Source organism: Pygoscelis adeliae, unplaced genomic scaffold (genome assembly GCF_000699105.1).
Source record: "Pygoscelis adeliae isolate BGI_AS28 unplaced genomic scaffold, ASM69910v1 Scaffold172, whole genome shotgun sequence".
NCBI lineage: Eukaryota > Metazoa > Chordata > Aves > Sphenisciformes > Spheniscidae > Pygoscelis > Pygoscelis adeliae.
In genome coordinates this window covers 3745554-3759420 of record NW_008824338.1, presented here as the reverse complement: position 1 = coordinate 3759420, position 13867 = coordinate 3745554, and the positions used below count along the sequence as shown (strand labels likewise).

The 13867-nt window shown below is 40.3% G+C and overlaps 1 protein-coding gene across 1 annotated transcript in view; it reads left to right on the top strand.

Moving 5' to 3' along the window:
- Window positions 1-2765: 2765 nt before the first annotated feature.
- The window catches only part of MAP7 (microtubule-associated protein 7), a 117928-nt gene continuing 106826 nt past the window's right edge, over window positions 2766-13867 (top strand). Inside the window, 1 exon segment of the mRNA XM_009319140.1 lies at window positions 2766-2898. Within this exon segment, the coding sequence (XP_009317415.1) occupies window positions 2766-2898 (133 nt within the window).

Genomic DNA, 13867 nt, shown 5'->3' with positions numbered 1-13867 from the left:
CCTAAATTTATGTGGTATCTTCTATTATAATAGGTGTCTTTTATTTGTAAGAGGTTGCAGGTGGCTAGGCTGCCATTTTATTAGGCGTTTGGAAACATGTTGTTGGCTGGCATAGTTTTTAACCACAGGGGCCTTGAAATAAAATCATGCTGCATAAGCTGAATGTGCTGTTGATCCTTTTCCTGTCAGAGTTCACCTCTGCATTAGGAAATCAACAGGAAGAAATATGCACCAATGCCTCAGTTGCCTGTGTCATAGCCCAAATCCATCTTTACCAGCCCCTGAAGCCCCCAAACTTAGTCATTACTATGTTTTGTACTGTGACCAAGTCACTCTTATGGGTGCAGGGGATCCTGTAAGGACCAAGGAAGGCATTCTCAATCTTGTAGCTGTTCTCCATGACTCCTCAGATAATAGGGAAGTGGAGATGCTGAAACAGTTATCACACCTGTAAGCTTGAAAACCCCTTTGGAAGCTCCTCCAGCCAAGTGTATTTTTGTGTGTTAGGTACTTCTTGTATGTTTTAAAATGCCTATTTAAGTAGTTTAGCAATTAAAGGTGATTGTTTGATTGAACAGAATGTTTAAAAGGGCAGGAATCCTTTCTTAGTGCCTTGAAACAGTGAAAGGGAGTGGAGTGATACTTAACTAAGCTGCCACGTAAGTGTTGTTTTCTGTTACTTTTGTTCTGTTGCCAACAGTCTTGGGCATATATGAAAAGTATTCATGGTGCTAACTACTGTCCTCTTTTTACGGCTATGTGTGTATTGTTATGTAGTATTTGTGGTAGGCATTAAGTGGATGGGATTTGAAGAATGGAGCTGTTTCTCTTACAGGACGAAGTAGTAGCCTGTATAAACCCCAGAAGGCAAATTGCTGAGCTAAAGAACAGCTTGTGTTAGAGCTTTTTTCTTTGTTTTTTTTTTTTTTTTGTTCATGCCCTTCAGTACAAAGCGTCTTTAACTGTAGACAGATGTCGTTGCGTATAGCTTTTGTGTATGCCCAGAGAGTCCAAGGTGTAGGCAAGAGGCAGGACGTAGCCAGGAAATATGTACTGGAGGTGGGCTGTGGGCTTGCTTTAGAACTGGTGCCCTCTGCAGAATACTTCTGTTTTGGCTGGGTGTTTTGGGCCCATGCTGGAGAAGGAAGGATGGTCCAGCTGAGCCTTCAGATGGTGCTGTGTTCTTTTCCATCCACTGGGTTCCTGGCTGATGAGCCTGAGGTGTGTGAGAACAGCGCTGTTCTGCCAGCTGAGCACCATCCAGGACTCCTCTGTAAAGAGCATCCCAGGCCACTGTGATGTATACCATGTTGACTGTCATAAACTCTGACCCTTCTTCTTCAGTGTTGTTACCTGTGTCGTTGAGGTGATCATATACATCTGTATAATCTTGTATTTTGAATATGAGCCGCCTGCAGACTTGTCAACTAATGTATGTGCCATCTTGTGGTGGGTAATCATGTTACATCAAGTTTCTCTTTAAAAAAAAAATTCTGAAGTGGGGAAAAATCCTGTAATTTTAGCATTATAGAGATGTTCTAGCTTGCAGTTTTTCTTCAGTAGCATTTTGAAATGGTGAGCACACATGGAATTAGAGAGGTGGAAGTAGATGAAGATTAAGGTCTCACAGGTAAAACAAGCAGCATGTTGCATAATGGCGTTTGGAGCTGTGAAGGATGGAACATGAAGATTGCAAAACTTGTGAGCAAGTACTCAGTTGTAAATGGCTAAAGAAAACCCAGAATGCCTGCATGTGAAGGAAATCTAACTAATTAAAACCACCCAGGCTGTTTGTATTTTGTTCATTTTGCAAAGTGAATGTTAATGGTTGATGCTGTAAAACTAATGGTGCGGTACAGAATATTCACTCCAAAAGTCCTTTCATTGTCCTATGTTGTCTGTACAAGCTAGAAATCCTGACTTTTGAGTTTTCACACATGGAAAAGAATGTTCCAACACCTGCCTGTAAGTGTGGGTGTATGCATTCCTAATGCAAAAGGTATGCACTGCATAGGAAGGTGATTAAGTTAAGGGAGACCACACCCAACACATGCATATATGGAAGAAGACTCATCCTCATTGTTTTAGTTTAGATTAGGCTAAAATTTCTAAACATGAATAAACAGAGCAGCTGGCAAAACGCAAGTTCCTGCCTGGAGCCTTCCAGGCTTCTTTTCACTCAGTGCTCATCTGCTTGTGCAAGCACAGCTCCATCCTCCTGCTGCCCTGCGAGGAGGAAGGAGCAGCCTCTGCTGCCGAGGTGCTTCCAGCTCTCCGCAAGTGTGTGGGAGACAGCGTTCCCGAGGCTGGCTTGCTGCAGCTGGGGAGACAACACTGATAGACCCCCTTTGATTAGGATGTGTCAGTGTTGTCAGGGCAACTGTTAACAGCAGTGTATCATATTTTCTCCTCTTGTGTTGCGTGCTGAATATTTTAGTGTGCTGTAGCTGGAAGAGGGTTGCAGGGAAAAAGGTGCTGCAGCAAGGAACCCAGAGCTGTAGGCTGGGATCTGATTGAACAGGTTAAGACAGCGACGAGCAGCATCCAAACCAATGTGCCTTTAATTAGGGCTTTTCTTGAACGTGGGGAAAGACTGCAAGCCTTTCACTGCTGAGTGGACGTTGGTATTTGTCAGCTGTTTGCATACTGCTTATCCATAGGGGATCTATTACAAGTGCTCAAATGAACAGGCAGTGTTGCAGCTAGCTGCTAAGCTGGGGCTGCAGTTTCTTACTTTTTTTTAATAAGCAAGAGGCAACAGCAACATGCCTGGTTCAACTACTGCCCTCCGACAAGAGAGATTGAAGAAGACAAGTGCCAGGCCAAATCCCTTGGGTTTATTCACCATTAACGAAGAGGATGAGCAGCAAAAGAACGGGAATTCCAAAAGACTGAAAGGTATGTTGCGGTTCTGCAGCACGGTAAGGGCTCTGTGTGGAATACATTGCACAGCAGGCACAATGTTTTATTAGCTCTTCTGTGTGCTGTGGAGAGTCTGTAAGTGACTGGTGCAGTTTGGCAATGCATATTGGCACTCACAAATGCACTGTGCACGATAGGTGTCTGTTTCTAAATCCCCTGGATTGTTATGCAATCATCTGCTTGAGATAACTGAAAAGTATTTTTTTCTTATTAACCCCATTTTTTTTGTGGTATGGGTAAGGGTCCTGCATCAGAAATATATCAGTGAATTTCTGTGTGTTTTGTTTGATTTCTGTGCACAGTCTGGATAAATACCTGTTAAAAAAAAAAAAAAGGTGATTGTAGGCTTGGAGAATAGAGAATGCAATATCAGCCTGTTATAGAAGCCAGCTTTGCCAAAGACAATGTAAAATTAGCTATACTTCCATCCCTGTGCATTAAGGGGCAGTGTGCCTTTGGCAGAATATAGAAAAATACATTGTTCAAATATGCTGACTTTGAGTCTGACAAAAAGAAAAACACAAATTGTAACTGCTAAAGAAAAATAACTTATGGTACTTAACATAGGTGAGTGGTGGTGGCAGAGGGATGTTGATGGCTGTTGATTGAGAACAGAAGTCTGTCAAGTCTGTGTAGCCACCGTCTATCTTGTATCATGTAATTAATGTTTTCCATATGGATCCTAGTGTTTAAATTCTGTTGATCTGGCAGGGATTGTTAACCTTACAACTGTGACTGGAATTTTAAGTTTGATCGTTAGAATTTTTATTCTTTTTTGTGATCAAGTGATTCCATTTATATGAGCACTTCTTTTTGTGGTCTTATTTGGGGGGGGAGAAATTGTACCAGATTTTATTGTTTACAAAACAAATGTTAGTTTGTAGCCTCAAGACAGTGTTTCAAATTTCAGATGTTACCATTCTACCATGTAATGGGAGAGGCTAGCAAGCATTTAAATAGCAAATTTATAGTATGTCTATTTATTAGAGCTGAATCATTTACAGCTAACTGGTTATTTTCTTTCTTAAAAGCGTAGCTGTTAGAAACCAATTCAGAACTCGGGATTTTTTGAGTTTGCAGCTTGTACTTTTTTTTTTCCTTAGAATAGTAAAGAACCTGACAGATTTGAGCGTTGTGCTAAAATATATATTGCTAGTCATTGTTAACGTGCCTAATGTGTTAGGGTCTTGTGTACATAGTTACTTGCTCTATTGTATATTTGAAACTGCCCATATAAAATGGGAATACAAAGTCTAGTGTGAGGTTATTGAGTTTTTAATGTTTTAAGAAGCATATTACTTTCTTTTATCACCCACTGGATGACTTCCAGAGTCAACAGTCCACAAAGCTAAGAATCAATAATTTTCCTGTTTTTGTTCAATGGCACTGATAATTTCCCAGGGTAAAAGTTCTTGTTGACTTAGCTAGTGTTTTCTACTTGCAGCGGTTATACAGGTGTGCTTATCCTTTACCCCTCTTGTTATAACTGAGGTTCCATTTTTGAGTATTCCTTTTTTCTCTTGTTGCTGTGAAATGTAAGTAGACAAATGTGCACAGGAGCACAGACAGCAAACTAACGAGTGTATGTGGTTTTAATATAAAAAATTGGTGGTTTACCTTGAATGCTCCTAGTGAGAAATAGCATAGGAAGCTGTACAAAATATTTTGGAAGTATATGTGTTTGTTTTTCTTTTACTGAATATTTAAAATGGCTCATAGTGTCTCTAGAACACCATTTGTATGCTGATGGACGTAGTTATTTGCCCTTCTGTGCATTTGAATGCGTTATCAGTGGTTAGGTGGGCTAGAGCTGAAATGCCTGTCATGGGGAGTGCAAGTATTCAGGGTGGTGTTCTCCCTTCCCTACCTGGTACCAAGCAAGGTAACTCCAGCGCAGCTCTGAGCGGAAACATAAGATGTGTGATGGACCCATGTGAGGCTTTCTTGAGTTTTTAGAGTCTGTTGTTCTGTTGCTACATTACAGGGTTTGCTTCATCTTAGTTCTTTACCTGTCCTGTTTGCTCAGCAAGCATCTGCAGCTGCTGAGATTTGCGAACCCCACCCCCCCCCACCTTAGCACATACTAAGTCAGTGTTATCTTCATGGGAGGTGGGCTACATGTCATCTTCACCTGCAGTTTCTACAATCATGCTGGACCTGTCTTTGTACAGCAGTTCAAAACCCAAGAGGTCTTTAATGGATCTGATACTCCAAAGTAATAAAGTGGCTCGTTCCTCAATTAAGGATATTTGAATATCATCGCAAGTTTTAAAATAACTGTCATTTTGGTAGTTCAGGTCTTCTCAGAATACTAAGGCTTGATTAGAGTTTGTATGAGAATTGTTTTTGTCATCTGGGAAAAAAATATGTGGATCATGAAGTGGCTAACATTTGTGAGATTTTCTGTAGATTGATTTTCATATCAGCCATTTCTTTTCTTGTCTTTGACTGTCTGTGTTGTAATCTGAGAAGTCTGGTAGGCAATGAGTTTGTTCCTCCAGTGTAAACAAATAATGAACTGAAAACATTTGTCAAGGATTTTTAATCTGGCAGTAATCTTTGTAGGCATGTGCTCCTGATACTTACTTTCCTTTGATATGAATTGTATTCACTGCTTTTTCACCCAATATTTTCACTTCTTTTCCTCCTCTCCAACCCCCACCTTCCTCCCTAATAGCTAAATGCGTGTTTTAGGGGGATGGAAAGAGGCAGCAATTGACTTCTGGATTCTGAATAATGTTGCTACTTGCTTCTGTATATCAATTAGCTAACCGGTAGTTAGAAAGGTAAGATAACTTTTTTGTTGTTGTTCAGTCCATGCCTGAGAGTTTTCTACAAGCCTGAATGTGAATTTCATATGAGCCTGTGTCTGTTAAGACATTTTTAATACTCTTAGATTTGACAGGATTGCTGGCTGAAATTGTTGGTCACAATTGGGTGGGTGTATACAGGGGGTGCGGGTATTCCCTTGGTATTTTTTAGTAGGGAACTAATCGTTCTTCTGCTAAATATGTTCCTTGGAAGTCCTGAAAGTTGTTGGTTGTTTTCACAGATAACGTCTATATCAGGAAATGAGTCTCATCTCATAGACGTTTATATGGGTTTGTCCCTTGTTTGGGATTTGGTGTTTTTCCATTTGTTCTAATGGATTTGACAGTTTCCTTTAGCTTGGGGGGGGGTGGTGGTGGGTTTTGGTTTTGGGGGGTTTTGCTCAAGTTTTATTACTTTCCTTTGTCAATTTGCCAAAATACTAGTTCAACCAAGCAAGCTTTAGTAAGATGCTTGAAACGTAAATTAGTGAGCTCAAGTGCATAAATGACTGGAGATCTACGAAATTACAATTTAGGAAATGCAGATGTAGTGTCTCAGCCTGATTCTTTAAAGAGGCGTTTTTATCATTGAGTGTCAATGGAGGTAAAATTCATGTCTTGTTTGTAAGCTAAGAGCAGTGAGAATTGGTACAGGTATCCAAGCTGTGTGGTACTTACACAGACTTGTGACTATCCAGAATAGACTTCCAGGTAGTAATAACTATCCAGAATAGACTTCCAGGTAGTAAATCCTGGTTACCGTTTGGTTGAAGTCTGAACGTGAATTGAGGATGAACTTCCTACTGGGATCAGCATCTACCTAAAACCAGTCTTGCAGGCCTATCTGGTTTTGTTCTGTTAAGCAGCCTTAGAAATCAGTTCACGGCAAAGTAATATACTAGTGTTTCCGAAGGGACATTTTTGACAGCTTAACATTGGCACTTGCATTTTCAATTGTTAGAGCTATGCTTCTGAATGCAGTAGTAGCATTTAGAGCACGCTTTTCCCTCAGTGTTCTTTATTTCATAAACACTATTTCCTGAAAGATCTGGATAAAAAAAGTGAGGCTTTTGCAGCCATTCTAAGTCTCCATATAAAGCAATGTGCTTTTTTAATCTATTTCCCTTTCAAAACTTAGGACATATAGTCATATATTAAATATATGCCATATGTTTTATTTAGGCTACATATTTACATCCCAAGTGTGCTACTATGGCAAGGACTGTGTTGTAAGCTCTTTGGGACAAGGCCTGCATTTTTGTTACGTGTCTGTATAGTACCCACTATTGCAGGGTCTTGAGTCCAGCTGTTGCGTAGCAAAACAGTGCAAATAAATGTTACTTTGAATTGCCTGTTTTACTTTTATTATACTCTATTCTCCTCTCCTGTTATAACATACAAGAATTTTACTTCATAGTGCAGTCTTCAAATACAATTTGTACAGGTTTACAGAAGCTTATTTTGCACTTGAATTGTTATTGGTTTTAGTCACCGGCTTTCCAGCAGTTCTGCAACTATATCCACAAAGAAACCAGACAAAACAGGCATAGAACTACACACTTAACAGCTTCAATGTTCCCTTAAAGCTTGCGTTGTAAAACAAATATTGTTTCTGTGACTGAAGATAGTGTGTGAATGTGGTTCTCTATGTAAATCACTGTCGTGGTTTAACCCCAGCTGGCAGCTAAGCAGCACACAGCTGCTCACTTGCTCCCCACCACCCCCAGTGCACTTCTCCCAACTTCTTGTGCACCCCCAGCCTACTCGCTGGTGGGGTGGTGTGAGAAGCAGAAAAGGCCTTGTCTCTGTGTAAGCACTGCTCAGCAATAACAAAAACATCCCTGAATTATCAACACTGTTTTCGGCACAAATCCAAAACATAACCCCATACTAGCTACTATGAAAAAAGTTAACTTTATCCCAGCCAAAACTAGCACATTCTAACAACTAAAACATCAGTGTGTTATCAACATTATTCTCCTACTAAATCCAAAACACAGCACTATACCAGCTACTAGGAAGAAAATTAACTCTATCCCAGCCAAAACCAGCACAATCACAAAGATATGTCCAGGTAGATTAGTGTTTAATTAAAGGTATCCATCCTGTGTGTGTGAACTTTGGCCTCAGCCGTTCTTTGAATTCAGGCACAAGCCATTCAATTCACCTTGCTATTTCCCTCCTCTGCCCTGTTGATTTTTTTTGCACCTTAGATGTAGTCTTAACTCTTACTCAATTTTATGAAATTTTTAAGTGATGCCTCCTCTCCTTCCTCTTGCGGGGGAGGGAATACCTTCTCAGACTATTGATAATGTTGTGTTTTTAAAATTATCATTTGAAGAGCGTAGAAAAGTAATGCTCATATTTCTGGATTATAAATTTGAATAATTAATAACTGAAATAGCTACCTTGTGAGATTTATGGCAAATGAATGAAAAAACTATTAATGGAACCCTTCACTTGCCTGCTTATTTAAAACTGATCAAGGGAGTATACCTCTAATCTGCTGAATGAGTGTTGCTGCTAATACAAGGCTAGACATATGTGCTTTAGGTCTCTGAACAGTAGCACTGATTCTTTGTCATCTTGAAAACAAACAAGAGGAGGGCTTTTTCCAGTCCTTTGGTGCATGGCAGTGATGTCTGTGATTACTGGCAGATTTTGCTGCTGTTGTGTGGATGGTAATGTTTTTCTGTAATGCTCATTTCAGATGTAAGCTTTGTTCATCCAGAGAGATGAGGGAGATTTCTTCTAACATGACTGTTTATGTGCTTAGTCTGTGTTCTGCATGTATTGGGGAAATAGATATTCCTTGTTAAACTCAGATTGGCTAACTTTTAATTCAGTTGTTATTTTGTTGCTATGTGTCTATACCCAAACACAAACTTAAGATACCTGAAAGAAAAGGAAATTTGGCATCTTCAAGGGCATTAAACTGATAGTCCTGGAAACTGAAACTGTATACCTACAAAACAGGTACTGCATGGGGTGTGGAAGTGTAATCTTATCCCACGCGGAGTCTGTGCCTCAGGCTGGATCCAGAATGACAGCTTGGTCTCTGGTTTCCACCACACTTTAAACTAGCAAAACTGCCTGGGATGGTGGTTCTCCCAGCGGGGCCTCTTAACGCTAGTCAGCAGGTTGACCTCCAGTTTGGTTTGGGCAGAACAGCGAGCAGTTGTTAAAGGCTGGTGAACTGGGTCGCCAAAATGAAGTATTGGAGGTTTTCGTGACAGTTGGTAGCCTTATCCTGCCCATCTGCATTTGAGACAAAGTTAGGGGGAAAGAGCGGGTAGAAGGAAGGAAAGGCACCAATTCTCCTTACAATGCTGGTTGTGTAAAGGGGCAGGGCTGAGAACCTGGATAATGTGGTTTGTCATCCTGCACCTTCCAGTGAGTTCTGCTCATGTTTCTCTATGCTTCCTCTTTCTTTCTGCTAGCCAAGGCCAGAAGAAGAGGGGTCCAAAAGTATCAGTGGTTGTTCTGGACATTTATTTAAAAACAACTCTCAAAGTATCTGGGAGGTACGTTCTTAAAAAAAACCCTATATTCCTTACCTAATTTGCAGCTGTTGGGGGTGCAGAAGGAAGTTGTGTTTTTTCAGGAAGTTACTATAAAGCTGTCTCCTTTATAGGATTTTACTGTTCATAGCTGTAGGTGCTGGGTAGCATGAAACAACTTATTTGTAATAAAGACAAAGAGATCCTAACATGAAGTAATTTACTTGCAATAAAGCAAAGAGGCTGTGCTGGAAATATCAGGGATCGCAGGGAATATGTCTGCAGACCAGTGGAGCAAATCTGATTTGTTCAGTCCCTCTGGCTTTCAGAGTCGAAGTCCCAGGTCTGAGGACTTGGCTTGTGTTGTAACGCAGTCTGTTCATCAAAGTATGTGCTGGGATTACCGAAAGCTTATCTATGCTCAGTAAGAATCATCTTACACTTCTAGCTCAGCTCCGTAAGAAGAGGTTTCCACTGCTGATTGTAGAGGATTATGTTCATATATTTGTCAACTGTTTTTGTGGGGGGAAACAGCCTGTGATCTATTCATGTGCTCCGGGAGCATACTTGACATTGAGTATGTGGATGGCAAAAGTCCAAAAAAGTACAACAAAGTCTTTAAAGTTTTAAGATATTTGTTAAAAGGAATTCAGGTTAACTTGGCATGTGAACTGAGGATAATCCTAATTAGGGAAAAGATTGAATTTTGCAAAGTAACTTTTGTAAGTAAACAGGGTTATTTCAACCAAGATATAAATGATAACATAGTATTTGTCAGAGTTGTCCATGTGAGAACAGGTGCGGTATTTGGTTACTGTACTTGCAGGACAGAATGCTTGTTGAAGTAGCAAAAAGATTGGAGGTCAATTTAATTTAGACAATTCTCAAGAAAGCTTCATATAATAAGAAACACCACTCATGGAAGATTGATAGCAAGCAGTGGAGAGCTTCTTCCTTATCCACTCTTACCACTGTAAAAACAGTGGCTTTAAAAATGTTGAATTGGGAATATGGTTCCAACTGTGGGGAAAATACATGTAAAAGGAATGTAAGTTTATCGAAATTTCTAACGGGAGAGAGAAACCTGGAAAGTGGTAGATCTGTCCAAGGATCCTGAAATTCTCTGAGGTCTTGTTGCAGTCATCTTTTTCTGAAAATATGCAAATAATACTCTTCCAAGGAGTTTATACAGTAACATGCCATTGGAATAAGATGACAGCAAGAAGAAATGGACCTCTGTGCTGTATCTGTATGACATTACACATGCCTGGGTAGTAGCATGTTTTTATTTTGCAGTGGAAAAATGAGGCAGTAGCTAAGCATGTGTTTTTAAAAGAAATATGTTGCTGTTAGATCCTCTGATGTTTTTGTAATTGTGGTGTTGTCAAGAGTCTTGGCACTCTTGCTGCTGTTTGCAAGCTTGCTCAGAAACTGCTGTATCCGTTCACTCCTTCGGAGTTGCCTTTGTATCCAGGTATGTAGAAGTCTGGCTTTATTTTTAAGAGAAAACCTTTTGCTTGTCATATCAAACTCTGGAGAAATTAATGAGCACTGGCCTAGTGTTGCCATGAGTGTGTGATGATAGAACTCTACTCATAACTGGGCTCAGCTGAATCAGTGGGAGTACATAATTTTTCTTCCTGCACAAACTCACACATGTACACTTTTTTTTGCTTACTCAGCTACCTACAGAGTACTTTTGTGCGTCTTTTTTTCCCCTGCTTCTTTAAATTCAATCTGTACTTTACAACTGGAGAACTTGTTTTTCTGGTATTTGAGAATTAAGAGTTCTAAGTGAAAGCATCTCAAAAGAGTTTTGTGTTATCATCAGAAGTCTCTTCAGAAGTGATTTGTGTTTTTTAAGCCATGTTAAGGAATTGTTTAACCCAGTCTACCTAACCTCAGGCCACAACAGTAATGTGCCAGGAGAACAAACGCCACAATGATTGATGCAATTTGCTCTATTTTAATGAACTGTCTTCACTCACTGAAGGCACATCTCGCAGTGCGCTGTTTTTGCAGCTAAGCACTACTTGAAACTCATACATATGAGTTACACCTGCATTGAGTTGAAGCATGATACGAGTAGATGCTGATGTCTGTGGGTCAGATCTGTATAATGAAGGTGAGAGGCACTATGGGCAGTGTTTAATAAGCAAATAAAAATGCAGATGGAAAATCAGAAATGAAATTAGGGAGTACTCTAAAACTTGGGCTTTCACATCTTGTTGCTTGAGGCAAAGTATTTTTCTCTTTCAGAGGAATGGAATCACGTTTACCAAATTCTACACAAAACTCCCATCTCATTTACTTATAGGCTTGACTATGACAGCCATTGAATATCCAAATTGTCCCAAACCCTATCTTAGTGATCTGTATGTATAGATGTAGCCTAACTGCTTAGTCAAGCTCAAGGTAGCAATGACTAGGGATAGTATGCAGATTGTTTAAATTTTCTTTTTATACTAGCAGTTTTAGAGGAGGAGCACTTGAATGTAGCTTCGCTTTCTCCTTTAAATGATTGACTTGCTGATAACAGCTAGAATAAACAAAGTTTGAGTAGGCAGGTCACTGCAGCTTAACCTGGATGCAGTTTTCTCCAGAAAGTAGAATTTGTGTCCCTGTACTAGAGGGGACACAAGTAGCTTGGGGCAGGCTACGCTGGTGGAAAGCTGAACTGCTGTGCCAGTACTGACACAGGCCTGTAGCTGCTCTGTGTGTGTGCTGGGGAACTGTTGAGTTGTTTTGAACTAGAATAATACCTTCTGCAGCTTCAATGGGATGATGGTACAAGATTTTCTCTAACTATTTGCCAGATTAAAAGTCCATTGAAGTTTTTGTTCCCTTTTATTAATGCTGGGCAAATAGATTATCTTCTAGTTGTTTCAGGTCTGTTGCAGCCTAGTTTTGCTCTTTAGCTCTGTAGAGGCAACATAGCTTTTCTCAGGGATTAGCTATGCTTCTGTAGATTTGAGTTCATGTCTAATTTATAGAGTTTGTCTGTGTAGATGTCAACAAGAGGAAACTGGGTTTGGAATCAAGAGTTTGAGCAAATCAAGCACAGGTATCTGCTGAAACTGGTGGGAAGCAAAATGTGGAAAGTAGCAGAGACTCCAAATCATAGAAATCTTCCAGTTGATGTCCTTCACTTAGGCATAAAAATTCAGTTAGCTGAAGCACTCTTCCTTTTCTGGTACTAGTGTCTATACAGCTGGCTTCAGGGAAAGTAGGAGTTTCCTGTTAGAAGTCATAGTTGTGGATTTACAATTGGTCCTTGATCTCCGTAAGTGGTTTTCAGTAGTGTGTGTTGGAGGCCAGATTTGCAATCGACTTGGAAGGGGAGGCGAAGAGTCAGTTTGCTTAAGAGTTGAGAGTTACCCAAAAACCTCAGCAACCCAGGAGAAATACTCAAGGTACTGGAAATCCCAGAAGGGTCTCGATGTACTTACAGACTGAATTTGCAGTTTGGTTGCTGGCCACCTGCTCTTCAGTCTTTTTCTCTTGTTTAATACTGCTACAGTCTGAACCTCCAGTCTTGCCTACTAATTGGTCTAGTCCTTCACATGGAGGTTGATTTTTCACAGTCAACTTTCTTCTGGGTCTTCCTCTTATATCTGAAGCAGATGTGGGAACAACTGTCCTTCCACAATCTGGCATGCCAGGTACAACTGCTCACAGATCTCTTCTGTGATCTGCTGCTGACTTTTTATTTAGCATTGGAGGGTTGTGGAACGAGGCTGGTGCCACTGCACACCCCTGGAGCCAGGAAATACTCTGGTTGGTGGAGTTCTGTCTTCAGAAGGGCCTTGCTGCAGCCTAGTGCCGTAGACACCTCCTATTGCATGGTATGCTGTGCTAGAAATGTGGTCTCTTTCCTTGTCAGGCGTGGGGGATGCCTCCTGAAGGGATCTGAGGATAGTGGATGACACAGAAAACATTAAGAAGAATTTTTGTCTGTGTGCTGGGAGACAATGAGGAAAAGGAGTGAGGAAGTAACATACACTTTCAAAAATAACATTTCTGCAGGATGCCTGAATTCTAGTTTAATTGATGGGAATATGATCATAGTGCTGATGTCTTGGGCGGAGACAATCTGAGTAGTTGAAAGTCCAGTGAAAGATCCTGGACCTAAAATCTTGTAACGTCCTAAAACATACTGTTAAGTGTACTGAAGAGGCTTGGTTTTTCCATTCTTGAATTCCAGATCTTTTAGCTTCATTTTAAACTCTCTCACAGGCAAGGCTTATTGTAGAAGTGCTGACAGAACTTGATTCATACTGTTGTATCTTAGTGTACAAAGCTATCTTGTTTCTCAATTCTGCTTCAGAGAGCTTTTCAGAAAGCTGTTTTGGAAATGCAGGTTTATCCAGTTACCCACCCTTGACATGTGAAGTCATCCTTTCATGCAGCCAATTTTAGCTTTGTTTTTTTCTTTTTTTCAATGTCAGTTTCCTCATTGCCTGCATGCTGATTAATGCACCGATGAAAATTACAATACTAATTTTTGGCTTTGGCTAAATTCAAGACACCGTGAATGACATCATCTGTGTCTGAGCTGTTTTTGAAGACAGGTGTGATGTCAGTGGAGTTTGTGCTTGTTCATACTGCCACTGCTGCACTCGGAAGTATAGTGGA